Here is a 25,849-nt window from a genome sequence, read left to right as displayed (position 1 = left end):
TGTAGCTGAAGCCTGCACGGTGGGGGGCTGGGGGGGCAGCATGGCTGGCACTCTGTGGCGTCCCAGCTGGGAGCACCATCCAGACGGGGAGCAGGACTTTCGGACACACCTTCTTCTGGGTCCCAGCGCTATCCCCAACCTGCTGTGGCTCTCTTGGAGCCTTTGTCCTCTTGTGCCAAACAGGGCAAGGCTGCCTCCTTCCTAGGGTGGCCGGGAGCTTCCCCGACAGAGGCGTCGTGCCCCTGGGAACCTCTTCTTCTTGTGCACGGCGGCCGTATGTGTTAGGCCTGGGGATCGCGGCCTGCCTGGACTTCTTCCTTGCTTTGCGGCTGACGACGGGGTTCTAGCGGGGGAGCAAGTCACCGTGGGCGAGACTTTTTTTCAGGGGGAGATTCTGGGATCCTTCGGGTCCAAGAAGCAGCCGCTGGAGTGCCGTTTGTGCTGTCGCTGAGGGCGGTGGACAAGGCAGCCTCCTGCTTTCTTTGCGGGTGGACTTTCCTCTCCGAGCCTCAGTGCCTTTGGGACCGTGGAGCCTTTGGGACAGAGGCTGGACCACGGCGGAAGGAAGGCTGCTGGGTTTCCCTGGCGTGGCCGAGTGACCGATGAGACCGAGGAGAAGCTGGCTGTGATGCCTCCCGGGTTCCTGTCCCCTGTGGATGCAGCTGCTGCCCTTAGCTTTCAGTGGTCACCTTCAGAAGGTAGGCGGCCAACGCTCGAGGCAGCTCCGGGCCCTGGTGGCCGAGGGACTTGAGAGCGCAAGTCAGGGGCCGGGTGTGGGGGAGAGAGAGCACAGCTGGACCAGCCTTGGCCCCAGATTTCCAGGAAGACAGTGGAGGCAGCACGAGGGGCAGGCCCAGGACGTGGGGGGACACACATTCCCACGTACGTCTGGGGGATCACACAGCGATTCCCCCTCACCCCTGTGGTCTCCTGCTGGGTGGGGTGTGCATGCCCCCCGTAGCTCTGTCTGGGCCTGGGTTGGCCCGGGCCACCCGGCCAGCCATGGGGACATTCTGCCTCTTGTCCGTCAGGTGTCCTGGGAGTTATCTGAGGGCCTGGTCCATTTTCTCCAGTGCAGTTAATTCCCCGGACAGACGACAGACTCTTCTAATGCAGAGCTGGACAGAATTAAGGTCTGATTTATCCGTCGCAAAGACTCTGCTACCAAAGGTCTTCATTTCCACCGGAATCAAACCAGTCCGCGGCTGTGTTTGTGGGAACCGGAGGTCGTGCTGTGTCCCTGGGAATCCGCGACAGTAGGGCCTGTTCAGGAGAGAGGTCTGGAGACGGGCTTCTGGTCTCTCCCCTCTGCCGCCCACGGGATGTGTCTGCTGAGCCCGTATTTCGTTCCCCGCCATCAGCCCTTCCCCCAGTGCTCCTCTGGCTCTCTTACACGTGAGCAGTTCACCGTCGCCCTGTTCCCCACAGACTCAGGTGTGCAGGTGAGCCGATGGCTGTAAGCGCTCAGAGAGGAGCCACAGCCCGAGGGGGTCACGGCAGAGAATGCAAGGGGCGCCTCATGAACCCGGAGGCTGTGCTCGCTGGAGCCCTGTAATTAAGTAGGCACGGAAGTGGATGCCCAGAGAGGTTAAGTTACTTGCTCACGGACACACAGCCAGCTACGATGAATGGCGTGGTGAGCCCAGAGCCCATGTCTCCTAGTCTCCAGGCCGATGTCCAGCGGGAGCGTGAGAAGCCCTTGCTCTCTCAGGACAGAGTTTCTGATGACGTTGGGTGTGTGACACCTTGGGTCACACGCGCCCTGCATGTGTCTTTAGATCTCTGATCTGGCCCGTAGTTAACTCCTGTCTCGACGCGATCGTAGGTGGGGACTTTCTTCACTGCAGCAGAGTGGCCAGCAGAGGGAGCTAGCTCCCAGATTCCGGTAAATCATGAATGAGTCCTCTTAAGAGTTTCTAAAATGACAGGGCAATCAAGGCTCATTTGGGGGAAGAAAAGATTGAGCTTTCATTCTTTTTCCAAATCAGCTCTACCTGCTAAAAATGATGTATAATGCATAAGGATCGAAAGTGATTAAAATCCTTATGAATTTAATCAGAAATTCACAGTTAACCACTATTTGCTTTGTTGCAAATTGATGTCGAATAACAATCATGTGTATCTGCAAATTTTTTTTAACTTGTGGGAAATTTGCTGGTGATTTGTGGGGGGAAGTTCGGGGGAGGGGGGGGCCGTTTAAAGGAGAGAAAAGGAGGAAGGAAGCAGTTGAAAGCCGGCTCCCTGGAGGCACCAAATGCAGGCACTTAGCAGTTCTATAGAAGGCCTTTGTTCATAAATTTCAGGCCCTTGCTATTTATTATTATGAACAATAGGAAATCCTAATAATAACTCCTCTGTGTGCCATTTGCTTTAACTGAGCAAAATTCTCTGAATTGTTTCTTACCTCTGCGTCGCATGTTTGGGTCCAAAGCTCTCCCTCCCCCCTCTTTCCACACTTTCCTTCTTCTTTTTTTTTCCCCAAATTATTCCTCATCAAAGCAGACCACTGAATTTTTTCATTTCCTTCCTCCCGTAAAAAAGACCTTGAAAAATGGAGACAGTAAAGAAAAGGCCAAAGGAAGAAATGCTCGAGAAGCCCTTACCATCCTTTCTGCGCTGGGAACTTTCTTGTAGAAGGTTTTTTCTGTGTCTCTGATCCAGACCACGGAGGGCTGGAGTTGCCGGGCCACCTGCAGGGGGAAACGTACATGCATGTCTTTCTTGGTCCCCGACCACGAACAGCAGGCCCCCCAAGACGGCTCTCACGGGGGAGCGGGGCCCGGAGGGGCTCCACTGCCTGACCCTGGCCCTCCTGCACGACAGGGCGGGGCCCCCACCGCGGCCTCCTCTCCCACCTTACGGGCAAGACACCCTTGAGGTCTATGCATTTGGCTCTAGGACCCGGAGCCTCGAATCAGTCTGGCTTGAAATAAAATGACAGTTTTCTGCTGCAACAAAATCAAGGGGTGTTTGGGTCTCAAGATGTAATTACAGCCTGCTTGCAGCTCCCAGGTTTATTCAGACCTGCTCCTCGTGAGAAAAGCTGTTTCAGCACAAGGGCCCCCGGGATGCCTTTTGTTCTCCTTGGTGTGGCTGTGCCTTTGTGGCCCAGGTTCTGTCTGGGAAGTGGCTCTGAGCCCCTCCACGGTGGGCGGGGCTTTGCGACAGCGCTGGGACGGCAAATCACGGCCACACACCTAAGGATCTCTTCAAAGCGCCCCCATGACAGCGAAGTTCGGGGTTTTTTGCAACAACCTGTGCTTTGTGCAAAATTGCGACAGATGAAAGCCAGCCTCCGGCCGCAGCGAATGTAGTGTTATCTACTCCTATTTTTATATTTCTTCAAACCTCATTAGGGCAGCGGGCATGATTTTTAACCAAGACAGGCATCTAACAAATGATGGAAAAATCACTAGGCTCGCTGCGGCCGTTTCCCCAGTGTTACGTACCTAGTGAGGCAGATTATGCACGCTCTAAGACAAAAGCCGATGGAACTTGATCCTGGTGCCAGCGTGACACCTGGGCTGTGTGCATTCACGGTCCCCACTTGCCAGCACCTTCAGGGGGGAAGCACGTCTTGCCAACCACTGTTCGGTACGCGTTAGTTTTTAGAGCCAGAGCCACAGAGTTTAAGAACTGCAAATTGTAGCCCCAATTCCTAGGCGGGGCGGCGGGGTGTGATAACCGCAGCGAGTGCCAGCAGTTAGTGAGCAGCCGTGTGCCCGGCCAGGGCCACACGCGTCGCACACGGCAGGACACTCACGGTCAGGGCCAACACTGACCCAGCACGTCCTCCGCTTGATACGTGGTTCACGCCACAGCCCTGCGAAGCAGGTGCCGCGATGCTCACCCAGGTTTGCAGACGGGGAAACCAAGGCTGAAAGGCGCTAAGTGAGCTGTCCAAGGTCACACAGCTCGAAAATGGCAGAAGCAGGATGTAAGACCGGGCTGCTGGCGGCAAAGTCTGCCAGGCTCTCGGGCCCCGTCGCCAGCTGTCGGTTCTCTGGGTTCCTTGCCGTAGGCCCCCCCCCCGACTTTACAACGTGGCCCGCCCCCTCCCTTGCTGCAGACCGAGGGTGGGCTCCAAGGAAGCATTGCTCTGCTGAGAGCTATTTTAAGTCCAAAGCTTCCCTGCTTCCAGCCCCTAAAGAAAATAAGAAAATGAGATCCTGGGTTTCCAGCTTCTTAGAAAAGACACACTTTATAATGACAAAGGCAAAATCTTATTCTTTTTCACTCCTTAAAAATCGTAGCTTTAGAACAGAAAGCTGTTGGAAGAACACCGCACAGAAGCCGTTGTCTCCCGTCTCGGGCTAATGGTGAGCTTGCCGAAGGAGCCGGCCTCTCCCCTCCTGTGTCCACTTGGCAAGCGACAGCCTTTCCAGTCTTTGCGTGTCTCCATTCTGCCGATCCACTCTTCTCAATGGCAATCGTAGATGTGAGCACAAGCCCTTCCGGAGCCTTCTGCTTCTAACGAAGTAAGCTGCTCCAGCCGTCTTGAAAGGCAGGAGTCTTGTTAGCTTGGGATAATTTGAGACCAACAGTCTCTGGTCGTACCATTCCATTCAACGCGAAAGTCTAACAACTGTTCCCGAACTTGTGTGCGTTCGGGGCTGGTGGGGTAATTCCAAGCTTCCTGTGTTTGTCACCCGCACCTGTGAAGGAATGGCTTTGCTGGGACCGTTCACCTGCTGCGGGGCACACGGGGCTGTGTGGGGGACCTTGGTGGTGACGTGGTTTCTGAGGGTTCAGTTCTTATCAAATGAAGCAGAAAATGTTTCCCCGGCGATTTCTCTGACAATAACAATACAAGGAATGATCACTTGCAAAGCGCCTTGATCTCATGACACCACTTCTCCTTCGCTCGCTGAGTGCGTACTGTGCCCTGCTCGTCCTAGCATCTCCCCTTTATATGTGAGGTCACTGGGGCAGAGAAGGGGTAATATGCCCCCCAGCACCGGAGAAATGTTGGAGTCAGTCTGCCCGGAGTCAGACCTGGGTCTGCCTTTATTAACCAGGCGTTAATGTCTGCCCTGTCTCCATGGGAGACAAGATGCCCGTTCCAAAGCATCTCACTACCCTTGACCTGTTTCCTCCTCTACCCCCTTTTTATTCCAGCAGGGAGAACTCTAAAGCCGTCACTGCCTTGTCCTCCTCAGTGGGGAGCTGGCCAGAGGACATCTGGTGGCCAGGCTCAGTTCTGGACAGACGAGGGAGGCATGGAATCCGGGACCCCCACGCGGACAGTGTCTCCCACCAGGGAGGATCGAAGGGATGAGACTTGTCTTGGGAGAAAAGAAGACTCAAGGGGGTAAGCTAGCTGTTTTCAAATAGTCGAAAGGCTCTCGTGGGCCAGAAAGACTGGCTTTATGTAGACTGAGAGCTGTTCTCACATTTCTTCGTTCGTTAGTGCTTCCCGGGGATGTGCCAGGCGCTATGCTCGGTGCTGGGGTCCCTGCCCTCAAGGACCTGCCCAGGGGAAGGGAGGGCAGCTTGTGAGGGTGGCCCTAGGAAAATGGGGTGTCGGCGAGGGCCACCAATGACAGAAAGAGCGAGAAGTGGGTCAAGCAGGTGACCAGGAATGGAGACTGCAGACAAAGTGTTAAAGCACACAGAGCTTCTAGTGGTCTCTAGAAGATCACAGAGCCTGAAAATGGGGATGCGTCGGCCATGCCAGGGACGGGAGCCAGGGCACAGGGCTACGTGTGTGCCCTCGTGGGGCTGCTCGGGGCCACAAAGGCGTCACAAAGGCTGTGGCCGGGCTGCAGAGTTTGCTTTTATCCTGGAAGCTGTGGAGAGTCTGTAAGGGATTTTAATCAAGAACTTGGATCCTAGTTGCAGTATGGAAACATCCCTCTGGTGGGTGTGTGAAGCATGGCGTGCTGGGGGGCTGTTCCCGGGGAACTGGGAAGTTGGTTGGTGGGCACGTGGGAGTGGAGGGTGGGAGCTCACCAGTGGAGGGGGAGAGTGGGTGGGGCCCGGTGACGGCTGCGGGTGAAGAGCCTGATGGGGCAGGAGTGCTGCGTTGGGGACAGCAAAGGGCACAGAAGAGGGAGCCGTCGCCACCGCCCAGGGAGGTCAGTGGTGCAGGAAGGGAGTGGGCAACGGCGGCCAGGGCTGGTAATCTGGAGGTCACTGGTGGCCTTGGTGGGGCGTGGAGGGGAGAGAAGCCAGGTGACGGGGGCTGAGGGGTGAAAGGGTCAGAGGCTGAGGCAGGGAGCATTCTTTTAGAAAGATGGGGAGCCCGGAGCCCGGAGGTGGCGTGGGATGGGAGGGCGGCCAGCAGAGGACGACCTAGGAGGGAGAAGGGCTGTCCTCCTTCCCCAGGGAGCAGGAGGTAAGGATGGTTGCTGGCCCAGGCTGGGCATCTGTGACACGAGGGATGTTCGCAGATACAAAGGGTGGACAGGCCAAGCTTTGAACACCTGGAGATTCGTGGAAATTTGGCCCTTTCTTATTGTTACTACCAAAGCAGTATTCATTAGCAAAGTTTTCAGGATATGTATTCAGACACATAAACAACACTCTTTGCCTCCTCTGTATGAGCGAATTGTCACGTATTTCCCACCTTCGTAGACCGTCTTCGACACCCATAGTTGCCAAAATGAGATCGTTCCTCATACACTGTTTTGCATTCTGGTTTACCCCATATGAAATTGATTTCTCCAACATCATTTTAACCTGATGTCCCATAATTTATTGATATAACCTTCTGATTTTGAACATTTGGAAGGTTTCTGCCTTCTAATGAAATCAAACAGTGCTTCGATGAGCTTTGGGGGCCCATGACGAGGTCACTCCCTTAGAACGGGGCCAGACCCACAGCTGCTGGACCTCAGGGCTTATGTTATTCTTGTTTTCGCCGACGTTGGCAACCTGCCCTCCCAGAGGTTCTCTGCTTACACTCTCTTCAGCTGTGGATAAGCAAATCTGTTTTTCCACACTCCCTCCTTAGTGAGTATTAACAATAAAAAACTCTTTGCCAATTTGTTAATGAAAAATGGTATCCTTTGCTCTTTTAATTTTCATTTAGCAATGATAAGCCTTCATTCAAATTACTCACAGAGAGTTTGAGGTCATGGGCAATTAGATGTAATTAATTCATAATTGAACTTTCCAGAAGTCGCACGGGCTAGTTGACTTCAGCTGCCAGTAGAGGGCTCTTCAGTCCCATCAAATATAACTACAGGTTTTCAGTTACATGTCAAATCTGGAATCGAGACGGATTTCCACCATGCGCTTTTTCAAATTCTGGGAAGCTCTATCAAACAATGAAAGACTTCTTCCATGTGATTTTTATGGCTTTGATCTTTTTTTTTTTTTAATTTTTTTTTCAATGTTTTTTTTTTTAATTTATTTTTGGGACAGAGAGAGACAGAGCATGAACGGGGGAGGGGCAGAGAGAGAGGGAGACACAGAATCGGAAACAGGCTCCAGGCTCCGAGCCATCAGCCCAGAGCCCGACGCGGGGCTCGAACTCACGGACCGCGAGATCGTGACCTGGCTGAAGTCGGACGCTTAACCGACTGCGCCACCCAGGCGCCCCAACTTTGATCTTTTTTAATCCCGAAAGAAACGCTATCAACATTCTCCATCAGAATTAGATTCTCTTGGGTCAGGATATAATGACTCCACGGTGAAAACGTGTTTGTGTTCGGCACACTTAACTTACTAATATGATTTGCCCAAATGACTCCTGGAAGCTTTGGAAGTTCTCTCCGAAAGTGTGCTATTTGGCTTGCCTTAGAGAAACTGATGAAAAGCCAGGTTACTTTTTTCAGTGGTTGAGTCTCAGTTTACCAAACTGGAAACACCCCGCGTCCATCCATCCATCCGCCCACTCACCCTCTCTTCCTTTTTTCTATCGATCCATCCATTTGACCACCACCATCCATCTACAGCCTACCATGCATGCATCTAGCCGTCCACTTAGTCACCATCCATGTATGCACCCATCATCTGTCTATTCGGTCACCTACCCACCCCCTGCCTTCCTTCCTACCACCTATTCTCCCATCTGTCCACCCACCCACCCACCCACCCACCATCCATCCATCCACCCACCATCCAACTATTTGCCCTTCTGTCCTTTCTTTTATCTATCCATCCATCTATCCACCCATGTACCATCCATCCATCTACTCACCCACCCACCCTTCCTTTCTTCCATCCATCCATCCATCCACCCATCCACCCATCCATCCATGCATCCCTCCCTCCATCCATCCATCCGTCAAACTACCCACCCCATACCTATTTGCCAAGCATCTGTGATATTCCAAGCTCAGTGGGGGGAGGCAGGAGGGACATGGTGGAGAGCGTATAGTTTCTGTGTCTGAATGAGAGTTTCTGGGCACAGGCAGGCAACCACCAGGGAGCTGTCATGCTGGGGAGGAGTGGAGAGTTGTGAGTTACTCAGGGAGAGGGGAGGCTCACGTTCCGAGACCGTGGTCACTTGGCTTCTGTTTAAACACTTAAAACGTGAAGGCGTTTCGTTCTGCATCTCCACTATTTAAAAATAGTGTTTAAATTCTTGATTTCCTTGAATTACAGTCTTTTATGAGATGGCGGAAATTACTTCAAGTCCTCACTGGGTATGAGCTGGGCTAAACCGTAAGTTGACACTCAAAGGACGAGCCGAGGTGTACTAAAGACTCAGGAGACCAGCTGGGCTGGCCCTGTATGAAAAGGAAGGGAAACTGAGGCAGAAGAGAGGACCAGGAGGAGCTGGGATACAGGCACGGTTGATGGACTGTGACAGGTGGGTGCCGTGGGGGGAGTCAGGTCAGTGCTGGCAACACCAACATGTTGATGCTCGGCCGATTATCAGGCTGTAGTCAAAGGGAAGGTGTCTGCATGGTGACAGGCGTCAGGCTTTCAAGCCCTCTGGAATTCCGTCTGGATGCCCTTCTCCTCCTCAGCTCACCCCCAGCCATACCGGGGCCAACGGCTTCACGCCAGGCTGCACTGACCGAGCCAGCCTTGGGCAGCACAAGGGTTAATGCGTATGCGCAAGGCCATCTACAGTCTCCACTGACACGTGGCACGTTTTAGCCACATTCAAGGCCTTCCTTGCTTTATGTGTTTCCAAATTGGCTGACGATTCTTTAACGCCGCCTGTGGGTAGACCCTGGTCAAGAGCAGACGGACTCTAGATTTATGGTGATTTACAGCCCACAGAATGCCTGCACGTCCCTTACTGACAGACGACGCTTGGGGCATCCGCGTTCTGGGGCCCCCCTTCCATGGGGATGTGGGGACGCTCTGGGGCATCTGCTCAACTTTGCTGTGAACTTAAAACTGTCCTGAAGTACAAAGTTCACGCTGAAAAAAAAAAAAGGTTGTGACGCGCATGTGGACTCCCTTCTCCGCCTAAACTGTCTCCACAACAAGTGTAAGGTGACCCATTCAGGATCAAGGTCACCGGCCCCTCCCTTCCTTCATTTTCATACCTGCTGCTCCACCGGAGCTCCTAGATTCTGATTCTCTCTCCCACTCTCCTCCCCTGCCCTCTCCCCCTCCTCCCCTTCTCTCCCGTGAGCAACTCTGCGTTTTGGGGTCAGGTGTCATGCTTGCTTTATCCGTATTGAATTTCACCTTATGACGGTGACACTCCCACATTTATTACATTTATTCTATGTCCGTGTGTTGGGAAAAAAAAAATCATCCACGAATAGCAACCGTGTCTTTGTTTGCGTTATTCATCAGGAGGAATCTGAGCTTCCGTGAGCTACAGAAACATAACTGGCTGGGGTCTCCGTGGCCTGACTCCTGGACCAGCTGTTTGTACCAGCACATCTGGGCGAGATCCCTTGGCAGGCGGCCACAGGCTGTTGGCTGTGAGCCCAACGAGGAGCTCCTGGCGAGCGGTGCCAAGGCACGAACAGCATCACGGCTTCTTTTTGTCCAGACATGCAGGCCGGTGTGGGCCACGTGGCCTGGACCGGATGCGGAGTGTGGGAGGCGGCCTCGCTCTGAGTCGGGCCCTCACTGGAGGACAGGGAGGGCTCAAGGACCACGGGGAAGAGAAGCCATCTCTCCCCAGACCCAGAGCACAAGACAAGCAGTCCTCTGCCTGGACCTTCCAGGCTCTGCTGGCCTCTGCTCGGCCTTCTCGTGGGAGGTCTGGAGGCTCAGGAGAAGGGGGGATCCGGAAGACGTGGAATCCTGCTGGAGTGCCAACAGCACGCAATAGTTTCCAGTTCTTCACCTTCTCACGCTGCAATGTCCCCAGCTGACACTCTGCCCCAGGAATGTCCCTGCCCTTGGGTCACTGGGCGGGCATGGCTGCCACAGGCCGGGCACGATGGAGGCTTCCCTCCCCCAGAGGCCAGTCGGGAGCCTCTGACAGAGCTGGAGTCAGACGTGGGCTTAAATCCAGATGCCAGCCTCTTTGTTCTTTTGTATTTTGGGTCAAATGAAGCACTCTGAGCTTCGTTGGTTTTTTTTTTTGTGTGTGTGTGTGTTTTTTTTTTTTTTTGTCTGTAGAATGGAGACTTTAGTTCCTGTCTCATCAGGGATTGGTGCAGTTAAAAATGAAAGTGTGTGTTACACTCCTTAGCACGTGTCAGGCTCCAGTCCCGTGGAGTCTTCGCCGTTCCTCCGTCCCCTGATTATAAAGACCCGAGGAGGCTGGTGCCTTGCCGTGGTGACTTCTTTCGTCCGCGAAATACGTATTAAATAGTAATCGTTGATCACATTTCTGTCCTTCTTTCTTCTTGAGAGAGAAAGAGAGAGTGCAAGCAGGGGAGAGGGACAGAGGGAGAGGGAGGGAGAATTTTAAGCGGATCCCATACTCGGTGTGGAGCCCGACACAGGGCTTGATCCCGCGACCCTGGGGTCATGACCTGAGCCCAAACCAAGAGTCGGATGCTTAACTGACTGAGCCACCCAGATGCCCCCACTTATCACATTTCTTAATTGTTAGATACATTTCTACTATTTCCCTGATAAATAGATGTGTATTCTTTCCTGCATATAGCTTTAGCATAAGAGGGAATTTTAGCTAAGTTGCTTACTCATACAACCAACTCAGTTCTTCAAGGAATTCGCTTATCCAAGCTGTTAATCCATGAGAAAGACTGTCTATTTTACATTTGACAGAGACAGAGCATAAGCAGGGGAGGGGCAGAGAGAGGGAGACAGAATCCAAAGCAGGCTCCAGGCTCCACGCTGTCAGCACAGAGCCCGACGCGGGGCTCGAACTCACGAACCGCGAGACCATGACCCGAGCTGAAGTTGGACGCTTAACCGACTGAGCCGCCCAGACGCCCCCTAGAAAAACTGTGTAAAACAAAGGAACCCTCCAAAAATAATGCTAACAGCACGGGTTGGAGTCTGTGCCCGTGCAACAAACCAGAGACGCATTTCTGCAGAGTTTTCACGCACGCAGGGTGTGGTGGGAGGAAGCCAACCACAGCCAGAAGCGTAGTTATGAGTGGCTTCCCGAGAGTTGCATGCTTGGCTTTCTAGAGGTTAATTCAGGGATGGGAGCTCTTCAGAAGGAGGCATGATGAGTAACAGGGCTTCTGTCATTTCACCTTCTGCAGCAAATGCCGAAGAGCCAGATTCTGCTGCGTGCAAGCCGCAGCCCCGTCCACGGCTCGCGGACCACAGGAATGCATTATGGCTTCCTGGCCTAGATCTCCCGGCACAGGTATCATTTCCTGCCTCTTTGGTTAATTAAAGCCACATACCTCTTTGCAATGCAGATAGCCCCTCTGTCATCAGTCATGCCAGGACACGGTGGCCTCACCGCACAGGAGTTTTCGTTGAGTGACTCCCACTCCCGAGACCTTCGTGTCTCTCAGGAATCAGTGATACACACAGTAAAGGTGAGGCTTAACGAGGTGTGTGTCAGGCACAGAGTGCCCTAGGTGGCTAAATACGCTGTTTTCCACATTCTGATAGTTTGACGTTCGGCCTTTTGTGGCCTACACCATGTCAGTCCGCGATGGTTTTAATAAAGGCGAAGACAGCTTACCCGCTGTCAAGACAACCTCTCAGTAGCGGAAGAAATAATGTCTTGAGCGAGAGAACATCATGATCCTGTCATCGGCTCTGTCCTAGGGTCGTGCCAGGAGCAGGGCAGCCGTGCGGCAGGAGGGCGAAGAGGCTTACGTCAGCCCTACCTCCGTCCGAGGCAGAGCGATGCAGTCGTCACGTCTGGAGGCTCACGTCGCAGCACGGCAAGCCAGGAAAGTTACTTAAATGCTTTGCGCCTCGGTTTTCGCATCAGCAAAACGGGGATGATGATAGTGTCTACCTCACAAGGTGGTCGTGAGGACTGCACGAGTTAATACGAAACAAGATGCTGGTGAAATGCCGATAGTTTAATATTTATGTGCTTCTGCCTGTTACTTACAATGTCAACGCAGTTAGGTGTTGAGGATGGATGAATTTAGGTGTTTTTTGGGGGGCAGGGCAAGAGCGTAGGTGTCTTTTACTTTTCCACGGAAGCACTTGGTGTTTAGAGCTTCGTGGGTAAGTACAGGAGGCCACCAGCCAGGCTGCTGGGCTTTAAGTTCCAACCCGCGTTCAGAGCCTTAGCTAACCTCAGAGAGGTGCCTGCATGCTGGAAGATTCCGAGCTCAGTGGAGAGCAACAGCTGGGAAATTACTAAGCATATACTTTAGCCTTTGCCACATTAAAAGCGCTTGTTAAACACCTCAGGCTTTCCATTTAAGGTTCGTTCAAGTGAAGATGATGTTCTAGGACTCAGAGGTTCACCTTAGGCTAAGGGCAAAAATCAAAATAGACCCACAATCCCAAAATGGAAAACAAAACCTCGGCAAGCTCAAGCTGATCAGTCAGTAATTTAACTGCCGGTCAGAACAAAGCCAGCGCATCAACAGCATACCATCCACAATGTCTAACATGCGAAGAAAAACTACTAATGATATGAAGGAACAGCAATATGTGACACACGGTCAGGGAAAAAAGTCAGATAGAAAGAAACTCCAAAGTGCCTTCATATTGGAATTGGTAGACAAGAAATGTAAGCCCATTGTTAAGCTCGAAGACTTAAAGGAAAGGATTGTCATCTTGAATGAACAGATGGAGAACTGCAAGAGAGAAATAAAAACCTGTAAAAATAAGCAAATTTAAACTCTACAACTGAAGGGGCACCTGGGTGGCTCAGTTGGATAAGCGTCCGACTTCGGCTCCGGTCATGACCTCACGGTTTGTGAGTTCGAGCGCCGCGTCGGGCTCTGTGCTGACGGCTCGGAGCCTGGAGCCTGCTTCGGATTCTGTGTCCTCCCCCTCTCTCTGCCCCTCCCCTGCTTGTGCTCTGTCTCTCTCTCTCTGTCTCAAAAATAAAGAAACATTAGATTCTATAACTGAAAAACAAAATATCAAATACAAACAAATATACCCACACGATAGACTTAAGAGCAGATTGGCACCAGTGGAAGGAAAGGTAGGTAGACTTGAATACTGACTAATTGTAATTATCCAATGTGGAAACTAGAGAGAACAAGACCCGGGGGGACTTGTAGAACATAATATATATGTACTTGGAGCATCCAAAGGAGAGGAGGGAGAAAGAGGCAGAAAAAATATTTGAGGAAATCGTAGCCAAAATTTCTGAAATTTGGTTTAAAACATATATCTGTGGATTCGGTGATCACAGTGAGCCACACAGCAGTTTAAGTACAAAGAAAAACCGAAAAACACCCAGACCCATTAGGGTGAAACTGAGGAAAAGCATAGTAAAGAGAAATATTTAACAGCATTCAGAGAATATGACACATCACATCCAGGAGATCAACAATTCGAATTTCTGATAACTGTTAATGAGAAATATGGATGTAAGAAGATGACAGAATAACATCTTTAAAGTGCTGAAAGCAAAAATATAATCCAGAGTTCTGTATCCAGCAAAATGTGCCTTCAAAAATGAAGGTGCTGAACAGACATTTAAAAATCAATCAAAGGAGGGGCGCCTGGGTGGCTCAGTTGGTTAAGCGCCTGCCTCTTGATTTTGGCTCGGGTCATGATCTCACGGTTCGTGGGTTTGAGCCCCGTGTCAGGCTCTGCGCTGATAGCTCTGAGCCTGCTTGGGATTCTCTCTCTCCCTCTCTCTGTCTCTCTGACTTCCCCCTGCTCTCTCTCTCTCTCTCAAAAATAAATACACATTAAAAAAAAATCAAATGACAGCTAAAAAATATTTGTTGCCAGCAGACCTGCACTAAAAAACATGCTAATGAAGTCCTTCAGCTGAAGCGGAAATGACAGCAGGTGGGAGCTTGGATTGGCGAGAGGGATATAGTGGAGGGGGTAACGTACTTAATTCCCCCCACCTAGTTTCTTTAAAAGACAAATGACTATTTAATGCAAAAATAATACCACTTTTTTTGTGGTGTTTATAACACTTTTAGATGTAAAATCCATGAGAAAAACATAAAGGACAAAGGATAATAAATGGATTCTATTTTTCTCACATTTTAGGTAAAATAGTACAATATGAGCTCTGCATCCACGGTGCTAAATTGAAAACACTATGGTAATCCATTGATTAAGACAGAGGAATCGCTAAAAAGACAATACAGGAATCTAAATAAAGTAACAAAAAGTATTGAGTTAACCCAAAGGAAGGCAGGAAAGGACAAACAGAAGAATAAAAGAAGAAATGGGGTGATGGGGAGCAAAGAGCAAAATGGCGGACCTAACACAACCGTCTGAATGACGCATTTAATGTAAACGGAGGAGAGGCTCCAATGAAATGGCGTATGTTGTCAGATTGAATAAGAAAGCAAGACTCAACCATGGGCTCTGCACAAGAAATGCGCTTTAACTATGTCCTTTCTTGACATTTTCAAGAAAGCTGATGTGACTCTATTAGTATCAGGCCAGGGAGCCTTCAGGACAAGGAGCACTTCCGGGACAAAAAGAGGCATTTCAATGATAAGATAACTAAACAGCTGGTCACACCAATCCTAAATGTGGGCGCATCTCCTAACAGCGCTTCAACGTCCACGCAGCACAAGCCGACAGAACAGGAGAAATACAGAGTTCCATGACCACGGTGGGAGGTTGTAACACGCTAGGCCAGTAACTGATGGGACATGTGAACAACAAAAAAATTTAAAAATGAGCACGCAGATCACAGAACAAGAGAAAATATTTGCAATACGTATGTCTGGCAAAGAACTTGTGTCCGGAACATATAAAGAACCCTTGCAAATCGCAAGACCAACCGTGTAGTGAAAAGTAGGCAAATGCCTTGGACAGATATTTCAAAAAAGAAGTTCTACGAGGACCAGACGGTCACCAGAAAATGGTGGCTGTAAAGTTGTGCACAGTTTCCAAAGCTTGCACTTAAAATGTATTAAGGTCTGTGCATTTCACCGTATATAATTTTGACCTTGATAACAATGGTGCAGGAGGGCCAAGAAGAGAAGGACCTAGGTGACCCCGGCCAAGCCACGTGACTCGGTGGCCTTGGGCAAGTTGCTACCCCTCTCAGGGCCCCAGTTTCTTTATCGGTAAACGGGGCGGGGATGGCCTCCTCGCGGGGCCACTGTGAAGGTCCAATGTACGACACAAAGAGGCGAGACAGCTGGTCCGAACGAGGTGCCCTGTTAAATACCTTAGTGGTCTTTCCTCCCCACCCACCTTCTTCCTCTCCCGTCTCCCAGCTCTGGACAATTCTCTCTGTGAATTTCTGCAGGACAAGCGGGGGAGAATGGGAAATGTTCTGACCTGACCTACCGCTGGGGACCACGAGGCCGAGAGAACAAAATCCCACCACGATCACGTCCTCCCTTTGGCTGTCAGCGTGATGCGGAAAAGGCACCATCCCCTTGGGCAACTTTATGGATAACCATGCCTCTGAGCCCCCGAGGGCTGAGGCACAGCTCGTACCTCACCCCAGGTATGGGGTCGCCGTGCTGCATGGACACCTTCCCATAGTTAAACCTAGCTTATCTGGCATGCTCACGACTACGAGTGAATCGAGCAGCATAAAGACGACCTCGAGGTAGTCCATGAAATAAAAACAAAACCCTGTGAAGTTTTAAAACTAAATAGAAATATTCAGTACCAAAATGTTTGAAAACTTGCTAATCCTTGTCTGTATATATGCATGTTTTCTATCTATCTATCTATCTATCTATCATCTATCTATCCATTCATCCATCTATCACCTACCTACCTACCTACCTACCTACCTACCTAGCAACATCTATTACCACAATCACTCATATCTAAATTATATCCGAGACTCATTGCTTTTAGGGCTGACAGAACACTTCAGTACCATTTGGTTTGACTGGTTCATTTTGGTGATGTAAGACAGAGACTGGGGGAGGTGGAGAACTTATCTAAGATCACAGAGCTGGGTGGTATATGGATCTTTTAGGAAACCCTATCCTCCAGCCAGATATCATGGAGCATTTGCTGGCCCCCCCACCCCGAAAACAGTGTGTGTGTGTGTGTGTGTGTGTGTGGCGGGGGTGGGGGTAAATGTGTGTGTGGGGTAAACGCTCCTGCAGGTTCCTCCTTGTCACCTGTGTGAGAAGCCGATGTGCCCAAGGAACCGGGCCTTGGCGGTTCATGCCACGTGTGGAAGAATATCCCCCCAAAAGGCGAATGACTGATGCCATTATCGAAGCGAGGTGGGCCGGAAATAGAAATTGTGGCTTTCAATTTCAGCGACGCACGCAGGCATTTCAGGAAGGACTCCTGCGGCAGAAGAGGCTGGTCTGGATGACACCGAGGGTGTTTATGCAGAGAGAGCAGCTGTTTCTACCTGTCGGAGGCTCGGCCAGAGGCAACGATGAACTAATTTATAGGAGGGCGCGATGGGGGAGTTGAAGAGGGATGTGTGTGTCAGCCTGAGGAAATCATCTGCGAGGGTCCGTGCTCGCTGGCTTATGGAAACGAGCTGCAGGATTTGACACCGTGATTTGCACAAGGGAGGAGTATTAATTAAGAGCCAAGAACTGCGGTAAATACCTTGAAGACCATATGCAGCATCATTTGGAGGCCATCTTTGCCGGGGTATTTCCCGGCGATGTTGGCTGCGGACAAGTCGAAGAGGTTGGCTCCCGTTTCGGTGCAGATGGCATGGACCAGCATCTTCTTCCCTACCCCAGATGGCCCTGCCAACAGCAGGGATTTCACCAAAGGAGCGTTCTCGTGCACTGTTGCGGAACCTAAAAAAGTCAGAGGCACGGGCTCTAAAATCCCGCTTCAGCAAGTTCTTAGCCCCTCAAGGCCACCCCTCCACTGCGTGACCCCCGTTTCTGCAACAGGGAAGTACGTGTCCAGAGCATTTCTACCCGGAGGCCCACCTTCTGTCCTAGTAGGGCTGTGACACCTTTGATTTGTATGTCAGGGCTCGAGGAGGGGCCAGAGGGTCTCGGTACATGGCTTCCCTGCTGCCCCTCACCCTAGAGTACCTCCCCCCCGCCCCCGCCCCGGCCCCAGCTCATCATTTTAAAGGACATTCCTGCAATAACTCACCTCTGGCATTTTTTTGGGGGGGGGGCGGGTGTGGATTTCTCTGCTTGTCAGCAGTGGCGCTACATTCTTTGAATGCTTGGGAAAAAGAATGTGGACACACAGCCGCTAAGGAGGGCTGAGAATATTCATTAGTGATCCTCAGAAGGGAAAGGGGGAAGCTTCCTCGTTCTGCCCGAGGTTCTAGCCTGTAGCAGGGGCAGCCTGACACTTGTTGCAGTGACCCGAGTTCCATGCAGGCATCAGAGGCCCCCACACTGTCCGTCTCCCCCTGGGCCAGAGCGGGACTCGGTTTGACCATCTTCTGTGGTTCTGAACACGCGCGGAGAGCACGCTGGCACTGAGTGATTAGACCACGAACGGAATGAATGTGATCAAACCGTCTCCTATCACGTGACTTTGCTTTGCTCAACCCCTGGGCACTTTTCGATCAGCCGTAAATAGACCCATATTGCAATTATTATTGGGCCTTTTTTTTTTTTTTTTTTTTTTTGCCCCTTGTGTCATTGAAAAGATATAGGGAATTTACCGAGTAACCAGAAACATTGTTTTATGGTTACCTAACATAAACTTGGAAACCAGTTTTGAGCAAGTTCTGTTCAAAATGCAATTACAGGGGCACCTGAGGGGCTCAGTTGGGTGAGCGTCTGACTTCGGCTCAGGTCATGATCTCATGGTTCCTAAGTGTGAGCCCCACGTCGAGCTCACTGCTGTCAGCATAGAGCCCCCTTCACGTCCTCTGTCTCCTTTCTCTCTGCCCCTCCCCAGCTCATGCTCCCCCTCTTCCAAGAAAAAATAAATAAATAAAATGCACTCACGTAAGCACGTGTTATTGGTGGTCAGTGAGGGGTACGGTAACATAATATGATAAAGGAGATGCTGTTTGTCATGCTAGGAGAGGGGCACCATTCCAGGGGTGGTCCGTTCAGTACCCGGTATTGGGGGCTGCTGGCTGGGGGCTGGTGGGGTTCCCATGTGGAAGAGTCAGGGATTGCTGCAGAAGGTTATGGCCAGGACGGGAGCTAAACCTCAGTGGATGTAACCAGGATGGGAGGCACCACGGAGGGTTCAGAGAAGAACTTAATCCCACCTTGGGGGGTGGGGGGCTCAGGCCTGACTTCTGGGAGAGGGTGGTCTCGGAAGGGGCCGAGCTGGACCGTGTAGAGATGGGGACATGTGAGGCGAAGCCAGGCGAGGGGGGGGGGGCCCGTAACTGCAGGCCTGGAGTGGGACTCGGGCAGGTAGTTCTTACTAGCGATGGGGCAGGGGACAGCAAGGGGCTGGGGAGGGAGACTGTGGCCAGCCCTAGGGGTCCCTGGAAGGTGGCTGGCGGCCGCAGGTTTGCTAAGGTTGCTGGCTGAAGCCAGGGCGCAGGGAGAGGTCTTGGAAGGGGTGGAGGGAGGACAGGACGGTGCTGAGGGCAGACTCTGAGGAGGGGGCAGCAGGAGGGAAGCCGCAAGGATGGGGGAGACCCAGGAGAACATGTGCTGTTCACTCTAGGGAAGCGAGCGGCCAGAGGAAGAGGGTGGTCACCAAGGTCACTCAGGGAGGGGAAGGCGGTGGTTTGGGGAGGCCTCTGCAGCCGGGGCTGGTCCCTGGACAGCCCATCCGATGGGCGGGCACGCCTGCCACGGTGTTCACGGCCCTTCCTGCTCATCGCCTTTCAGTGGCAGTTTTTTAAAAATACACAGAATTCCCAAGAGACAGAGACGTCCAGGATTCTGCGCGTTCACACTTTCCAACTCTCGGACGATGCGAGAATCACAAGGAGGCCAGTGTTCCGTGCCCTTCCTGAACGCAGCTCTGTCACTCCCTACCCCTCGACCCTGAGAAAGTTCCTCGGCATCCTGGAAAGGCTCACTCAGCTGCAAAAGCCGGGACCGAAACAACGTGCGTAAAACTCGTCAGCATGACGTTTCTGCTCCGTGAGCGCCGCCCCCCTTCCTTTTCTCCCTCTGTGTTCTGAGGGACAGTAATATTTCTGGGAGGGTGAGTGGTGGAACGTGACCAGATGCGTCCTGGGAACTCCCTTATCTGCCCAAGGGGCTTGGAAAGCTCACGCCTCACCCCAGGATCCGTGGCGGAGGCTCTGGGTGCAGAGAGGCCTCACGGTGGGTCCTCAGGGCCTCTGCAGTGGCCCTATTGGCCAGGTCCGGTGGTGACCTGAACAACAGGCCCAAAGAACACACTCCCTCTTGTGACTGGCTACTATTTCAGATCCATGACATTTAAATGAAGCTCTCGAAGGCAGATCTGTGAGCGTACTTGCCTGTCTGGCCTGTGTGTGCCTTGCGCGCGCGCACACACACACACACACACACACACACACACACGGGTCACGAGGACAAACCCCTGCCTGCCCGTTCTGGGGCCCAGGGAGGTCGGCAGCCCATGGGGACGTCAGGCTCCTCGTTGACAAAAGGGGGTTCGGTGGGACGCTTCCCGAGCCCCCTTCGTCCGATGCTTCAACGCCAGCTTGCAAGCAACATCCATCCCCGTGTATCCTCGAGCCACGGGTCGAACATACCTCCCCTCATTTGTTAGGAGACCCGTGAAAACAAGGCGCTGCTCCCTGCTGTCCTGTTCTTGGATCACAGCATGATGAAGCCGGAGGGCTCGTGACGTTATTTGCAGGGGCCTCGTAAATATGGCTTGTTTATCTTGTTGGCCCCACATCAGGCTGACCCTCCAAGTATACATGCTTATTTAGGACGTAAATTTTATGTGTGAAATTTATGTTGACTCCCCCAATCCCATTTACTACTTCTGACAGAGGAACGAGCTATTTCTTCCCAGTACATTTAAGTCAAAGTGGAACAATATTATAAGTGCCTAAACCACCCCCATACCATTTTATTTATTTATTTATTTATTTATTTATTTATTAAAAAAATTTTTTTCCGAGACAAAATGAGTGGGGGAGGGGCAGAGGGAGAGAGAGAGAGAGAGACAGACAGACAGACAGAGAGAGAGAGAACCCTAAGCAGGCTCCAAGCTGAGCTTGGACCCCAACTCAGGGCTCCATCTCCTGAACCGTGAGGTCATGACCTGAGCCGAAATCAAGAGGCGAAGTGACTGCGCCACCCAGGCGCCCCTCCCATACCATTCAAAAGCCAGTTAAATGAAACATGGTTTCTATTTCGGAATTGTCATCAGAGTAAAGCCTGGCTGGGGCTCCGACCTCTGCCCCGGATGACTCAGGTCATGCACATAAAAAACGTCATAAAATAATAACAGCTAATGAGAGCAGCAGGTTTCTCTGTTGACTCGCCTGCACCTGTCGGCACACCGCAGGACTCTGGTCCGCCGGTCCGAACAATCACGATCGAATCTTACTTAGCGGTTACAGCGGCCATCAGTGGAAACCGGCGGAGCCTTGATCCTTCGGATCCACGAAATACACTTCTCACTGACTCGCCAAAGGCCGGCTTTGTTAAGGACCTCGTAACGGAAGCCTATGTCTAGAAGGCAAGCCTGATGTTAGCCCTTCGTCTAATTTGATTAATTTTAATCGCAGGTGCTGGCTTCGGTTATTATCTCTCCGCATGACTGCCGACAGGACCTTCAGCCCAGAATGTCAAGCAGGCACCCCAAAGCGGTGCCGGCGTGTGCTCTCCGGGGCGCGCTATCGCAACAGAGAGACCCTCGGTCAAAATCCTCAGTAGGAAGAGTTCAGCCAGGAAGATGCTACCCAAGTCACCAAGCAGGGCGTCCCTGCCTCTAAGAGGAGCATAACGGGGCATGTAGAGTCTTTACCTAGAGGCAAGATCCCGTACAGGGCGATGAGCTGTCTCACGTCCAGGAGGGAAGGCATGGGCTCTATGGATACCCGGCGAAGAGTGGTCCCCAAGTAACTGTACTCTCCTGGGGGGAAAGAGACAGAGGATAAGGACCTGGGAGGCGGTACTGCTCTGAGCCGCATCAGTTTGGCCCTGGTGAAACTAACGCAGAATACACACTCAACATGTTGGGGCAAATACAATGGTGTTACGGAGAGTCGTGATGAAGAACACCTCTTTTCTCGGACGGAGGCTTGAGAAAAGCCAGGCCTCCCGGCTGCAGTGACTGGGGAGTCTCTCGAGTCTGACGCCAACCCCCTCGTATTTCTAAAGATTACCTTTGCGTGTTGAACACGTGAGGTGGCACAGAGTTCCAAGATGCAGGACAAAGTGCACAAGAATGTGGTGGCTTTTTATTCGGTTTCTAGGCGGAGCGACTGTGTCTAACGCACAAACTTTAAAAGTAAATTGTTTAAGGTCAACGTGGAATTTGTACTGGAGCAGGTGTGCATCTGAACTGAAACGCAATCCTTGGAAAGGAAGGAGTCTAATTTAGGACAAATGGAAACATCTCTTTTGGAGGGCAATATTCATTTACATTTTTATCATTTGCAAAGGATTACCAAAGGAATAATAATAGAAATAAATCTTTACAGGTTTAATTAGAAGGCATCAAAGGTCTTAATTGTAACTCGTCGTAAATCTGAAGTGTTATCTTCTAACTAATTTGGATAAGGTCACCAAGAAAATTAGTTTGCCCGTCTCCATTTGTCATGAGGAGGGACCTTTACATGCTTGTGCGGTTCTCTCTTGATGTGTACCAGAGTCTGAAGGAAAAATATTCAGTGCATGAGTCACAGTGTCTTGATCGTTTTTGTCTCTGATGTTTGCTTTCCATAAGAAGGATCTGCATGTGATATGCGTGTGTCAAATATAATGCGCTTTCATGTGTGTGAAGGAAGAGAAGCTTTAAACAAGCATTTTCGAATGCTAAGAAAATTAGAATTAAAACCCAGCTAATGATGGCTGTTTTGTTGTGCAGGGCAGGCTTTCAAAGCTTCCACGTGACAAAAAGTCCTTGGCAAGGACAGTGGGTATTGGTGGAGAGAGTGAGTGATAATGAAAGCTTCTACTGCGGCGTCCGATCCCCATGCTTTTTAATGAGCAGGTAATAAATAGAAGAGTGGTTAATTTCGCCTTCACTAGAGCAGGAAGAGATCCTGTAGCCACCATTAAATCCAGTGCTTATTGCTATAAACATGACATTAGAGGTGATCTGAAAGTGACCCTAATTTTCCCGCTTAAATAAATCCACATTAATATCCAGATGCACCATATTTTCTAGAACCTCACAGACTTTATTCAGACACATCATATTAAATTGAATTACTGAGGGGCGCCTGGGTGGCTCAGTCGGTTGAGCGACCGACTTCGGCTCAGGTCATGATCTCATGGTTCGTGAGTTCGAGCCCCGCGTCGGACTCTGTGCTGACAGCTTGGAGCCCGAAGCCTGCTTCGGAGTCTGTGTCCCCCCCGCACCCCGTCTCTGCCCCTCCTCCACTCGTGCTCTGTCTATGTCTCACAAATAAATAAACATTAAAAAGAATTTTAAATTGAATTCGTGAGTGTTGGTTCTGATGGAGAGAAGGACACACTAGCCCTGGCTGCCGGCCAGGTGTTGAGACTCAGCTCGAAAGTGTGTCGCTGAGTTTCGCTGTTGCCCAGTGTAGAAGCCATAAACGCTCCCCATCTATTCAGGCAGAACTTGGAAACTTCAGGATTTCCCTGCACAGATAGCAGGTCTTCTGCCAGAGAGGGAGGAAGGAAATGGTGGATGAAAAGGTGTGTTAGGTGCAAGGCATGCACGAGGGCAAAAAACCTACACCAGTGGACGGAGAAGACGCAGGGAATGCGTGTCCTTAAAATTCCTATGTTGAAATCCAGGTCTCCAACATCTCCGAATGTGACCCCGTTTGGAAATAGGGCCGATGCAGAGAGAACGAGCGAAGGGGAGGTCATCAGGGCGGATCCCAGGCCCATATGGCGGGTGTCCTTTATAAATTGGGGAAATGCGCACACGGATGTGCACTCAGAAAGGGCGCGTGAAGATGGTCGCGGGGACGGGAGGGCAGTGTGGCAGCCAGGCGGGAGGGCTGGCAGGAGCAGGACCGACGCGGGGCTGGGGAGGGGTGGGCGCACAGAGGCCCCAGCAGAGCGCCAGCTTCTTGAGTCCTTGGGAGGAGACAGCCCCTGTGACATCCTCATCTGGCACTTGTGGCCTCCAGACTGGAGTGGATATGTGTCTGCTGTTGAGCCCCTTGGGTTGTGACAGCTGTTATAGCAGCCGCAGCAAACCAGTGCGGAAGGAGTAAAATAATGGGAGAGAAGACGGGCATAATAGCAAAAGAAAATCATGAGAAACAAGAAAATATTTAGGGTGGATCAGCCTCTAAAATTTCCACTTTACCCCACACAGCATTAAAAAGAGTATGAAAGGGGCGTCTGGGTGGCTCAGTCGGTTAAGTGTCGGACTCTTGGTTTGGGCTCGGGTCGTGATCTCATGGTTTTTGAGTTCGAGCCCCGTATCGGGCTCTGTGCTGACAGTGTGGAGCCTGCTTGGGATCCTTGCTCTCTCTGTGTCCCTCCCCTGTTCTCGAGCACATGCTCTCTCTCTCCCTCTCAAAATAAGTAAATAAACTTAAAAAAAAAAAAAGAGTAGGAAGAACAAGAACAGAGCAATTTATAGCAAGTACTAGCTTCCTAAATATGTTCCTCAGGGACAAGGACTGGAGGCCTGGAACAGACACTGCTGGTCAGTGTTTGGGCCTCCCCCCAACCCCCGAGCACAAGGACATCCTGCTACCCCCACCCCGACTCTGTCAGGGGCGCACACGGCACCATCTCCCAACGACAAGGATGGGGACACGGGCGACGTGGTTAAAATTCAGTGGTGCTGACTTGTTTATGAACGTTACGTTGGACGCGGGCCACCCAGCTTCCGGAACGAGGTCAGCAGACAGACTGCTCCAGGTTGACTTTGTATTGGGACAGGCCAGCCAAGACGGTGCACCTGCTGGGTTATCACCTGCTCCGAAGCTTTGGGGGGGGGGGGCGGCGTTTCATATGTAAATATTTCAGTCATACCTTCCAAGATGGGACGCGGAGAGCCTGCTGGGCGTTCCCATCTGTAGGGCAGGCTCTGAACTCCAAGGAGAGTTTGAGAAACACTAACTCTGACTTTGGGTCAAAGTTTTTCCCAAATGCAGTTATCGAACCAGGATGGGACAGGAAAACTTAACTTAGGGGAACATTAATTTGTATTTGTTCTTCCTGTATTTGGCCCTTAAGCAGTGGCCACCCTCTTGGTGCTCCGTGCTTCTGTGACATGCACTGGTGGGGGGAGGGCCACAAAGACACCATGAAGTCACCAGCCCTCCGAATGGCAACCCCCGAGCGTGCCAGAGACGGGTGAGAACGCCACCACCACCAACAGCAGGACACTCTAACTCTGTGCCAAGCATGGCCCCGAATGCCATCACCCAATTCATTAAGTACTCACAGTGATTTGATGGGGTTGGAGCTGTTAATGTTCCCACAATTGTGGAAACTGAGGCACAGAAAGATTACAGAAAGGACACGTATCCTTCAGAAGGTGAGGGGTAGGGGAGGAGATGTTTCTGTCTTTCACATTTTTTTTTCTCTTAAAGCCACATGTGCTGACTTTTTAAAAATCTTATTTACTTATTTTGAGAGACAGAGTGAGAAAGTGCATGCCTACATGTGCGCTTATGGGGGAGGGCCAGAGAGAGAGGGAGAGAGAGGATCCCAAGCAGATTCCCTAGGTGGGGCTTGATCCCATGACTCCAAGATCATGACCTGAGCTGATATTAAGAGTTGGACACTCAGCCAACTGAGCCACCCAGGCGCCCCTTCTGTGTTGACTTCATTCATTCTTGTATCATTATAATTTATTTTCTAAAATGATTTTTTCTCTTTATTTCTACTATTCCATGAGTTTTGTGATCTCGTTTCTGAGTTTTTCTAATTCCGTGTTATGTATTCTTACATTTTGTCTGTATTTTCTTTTTTTTAATAAAAAATATAATTTATTGTCAAATTGGTTTCCATACAACACCCAGTGCTCATCCCAAGTTCTTAATGTACATTAGCTTGCTTGAAAGAGTGGGCTCCATTTACACCTGCTTTACGGGGCATGTCTTTCTTTACGGGGCATGTCTTTAAATTTTTAACAAAAAATTTTTTTTAACGTTTATCCATTTTTGAGGGACAGAGAGAGACAGAGTGCAAGTGGGGGAGAGATACAGAGAGAGGGAGACACAGAATCCAAAGCAGGCTCCAGGCTCTAGGCTGTCAACACAGAGCCCGACGCGGGGCTCGAACCCACGAACTGTGAGATCATGACTTGAGCTGAAGTGGGACGCTCAACCAATGGAGCCACTCACGAGCCCAGGCATGTCTTTTTGTGATGTTCATTTGTTCCTTATTCTTTCTTTTTGCTAGAAACTTTGCATGGGCTTTCGCCTTGGACCTTTCCATTGCTGACATTTATGTGAGTAAACATTTCTATACTTTTAGAGGGAAGT

At 51.0% G+C, this 25,849-nt stretch overlaps 1 protein-coding gene across 1 annotated transcript in view; it reads right to left on the bottom strand.

Annotated features, from left to right (window-relative positions):
* DRC11 (dynein regulatory complex subunit 11) overlaps positions 1 to 25,849 on the bottom strand; it is a 159,545-nt gene that overhangs the window by 18,974 nt on the left and 114,722 nt on the right. Inside the window, exons 14-16 of the mRNA XM_040450581.1 lie at positions 21,223 to 21,330; positions 16,960 to 17,159; positions 2,604 to 2,690 (exon numbers count right to left, since the gene is read on the bottom strand). Coding sequence (XP_040306515.1) covers positions 2,604 to 2,690; positions 16,960 to 17,159; positions 21,223 to 21,330 — 395 coding nt within the window. The remainder of the gene's footprint in view (positions 1 to 2,603; positions 2,691 to 16,959; positions 17,160 to 21,222; positions 21,331 to 25,849) is intronic.

The sequence above is a fragment of the Herpailurus yagouaroundi genome, unplaced genomic scaffold, assembly GCF_014898765.1.
Source record: "Herpailurus yagouaroundi ecotype Mexico unplaced genomic scaffold, PumYag 202, whole genome shotgun sequence".
Taxonomy (NCBI): Eukaryota; Metazoa; Chordata; class Mammalia; order Carnivora; family Felidae; genus Herpailurus; species Herpailurus yagouaroundi.
This window is presented reverse-complemented; position numbering and strand designations above follow the sequence as displayed.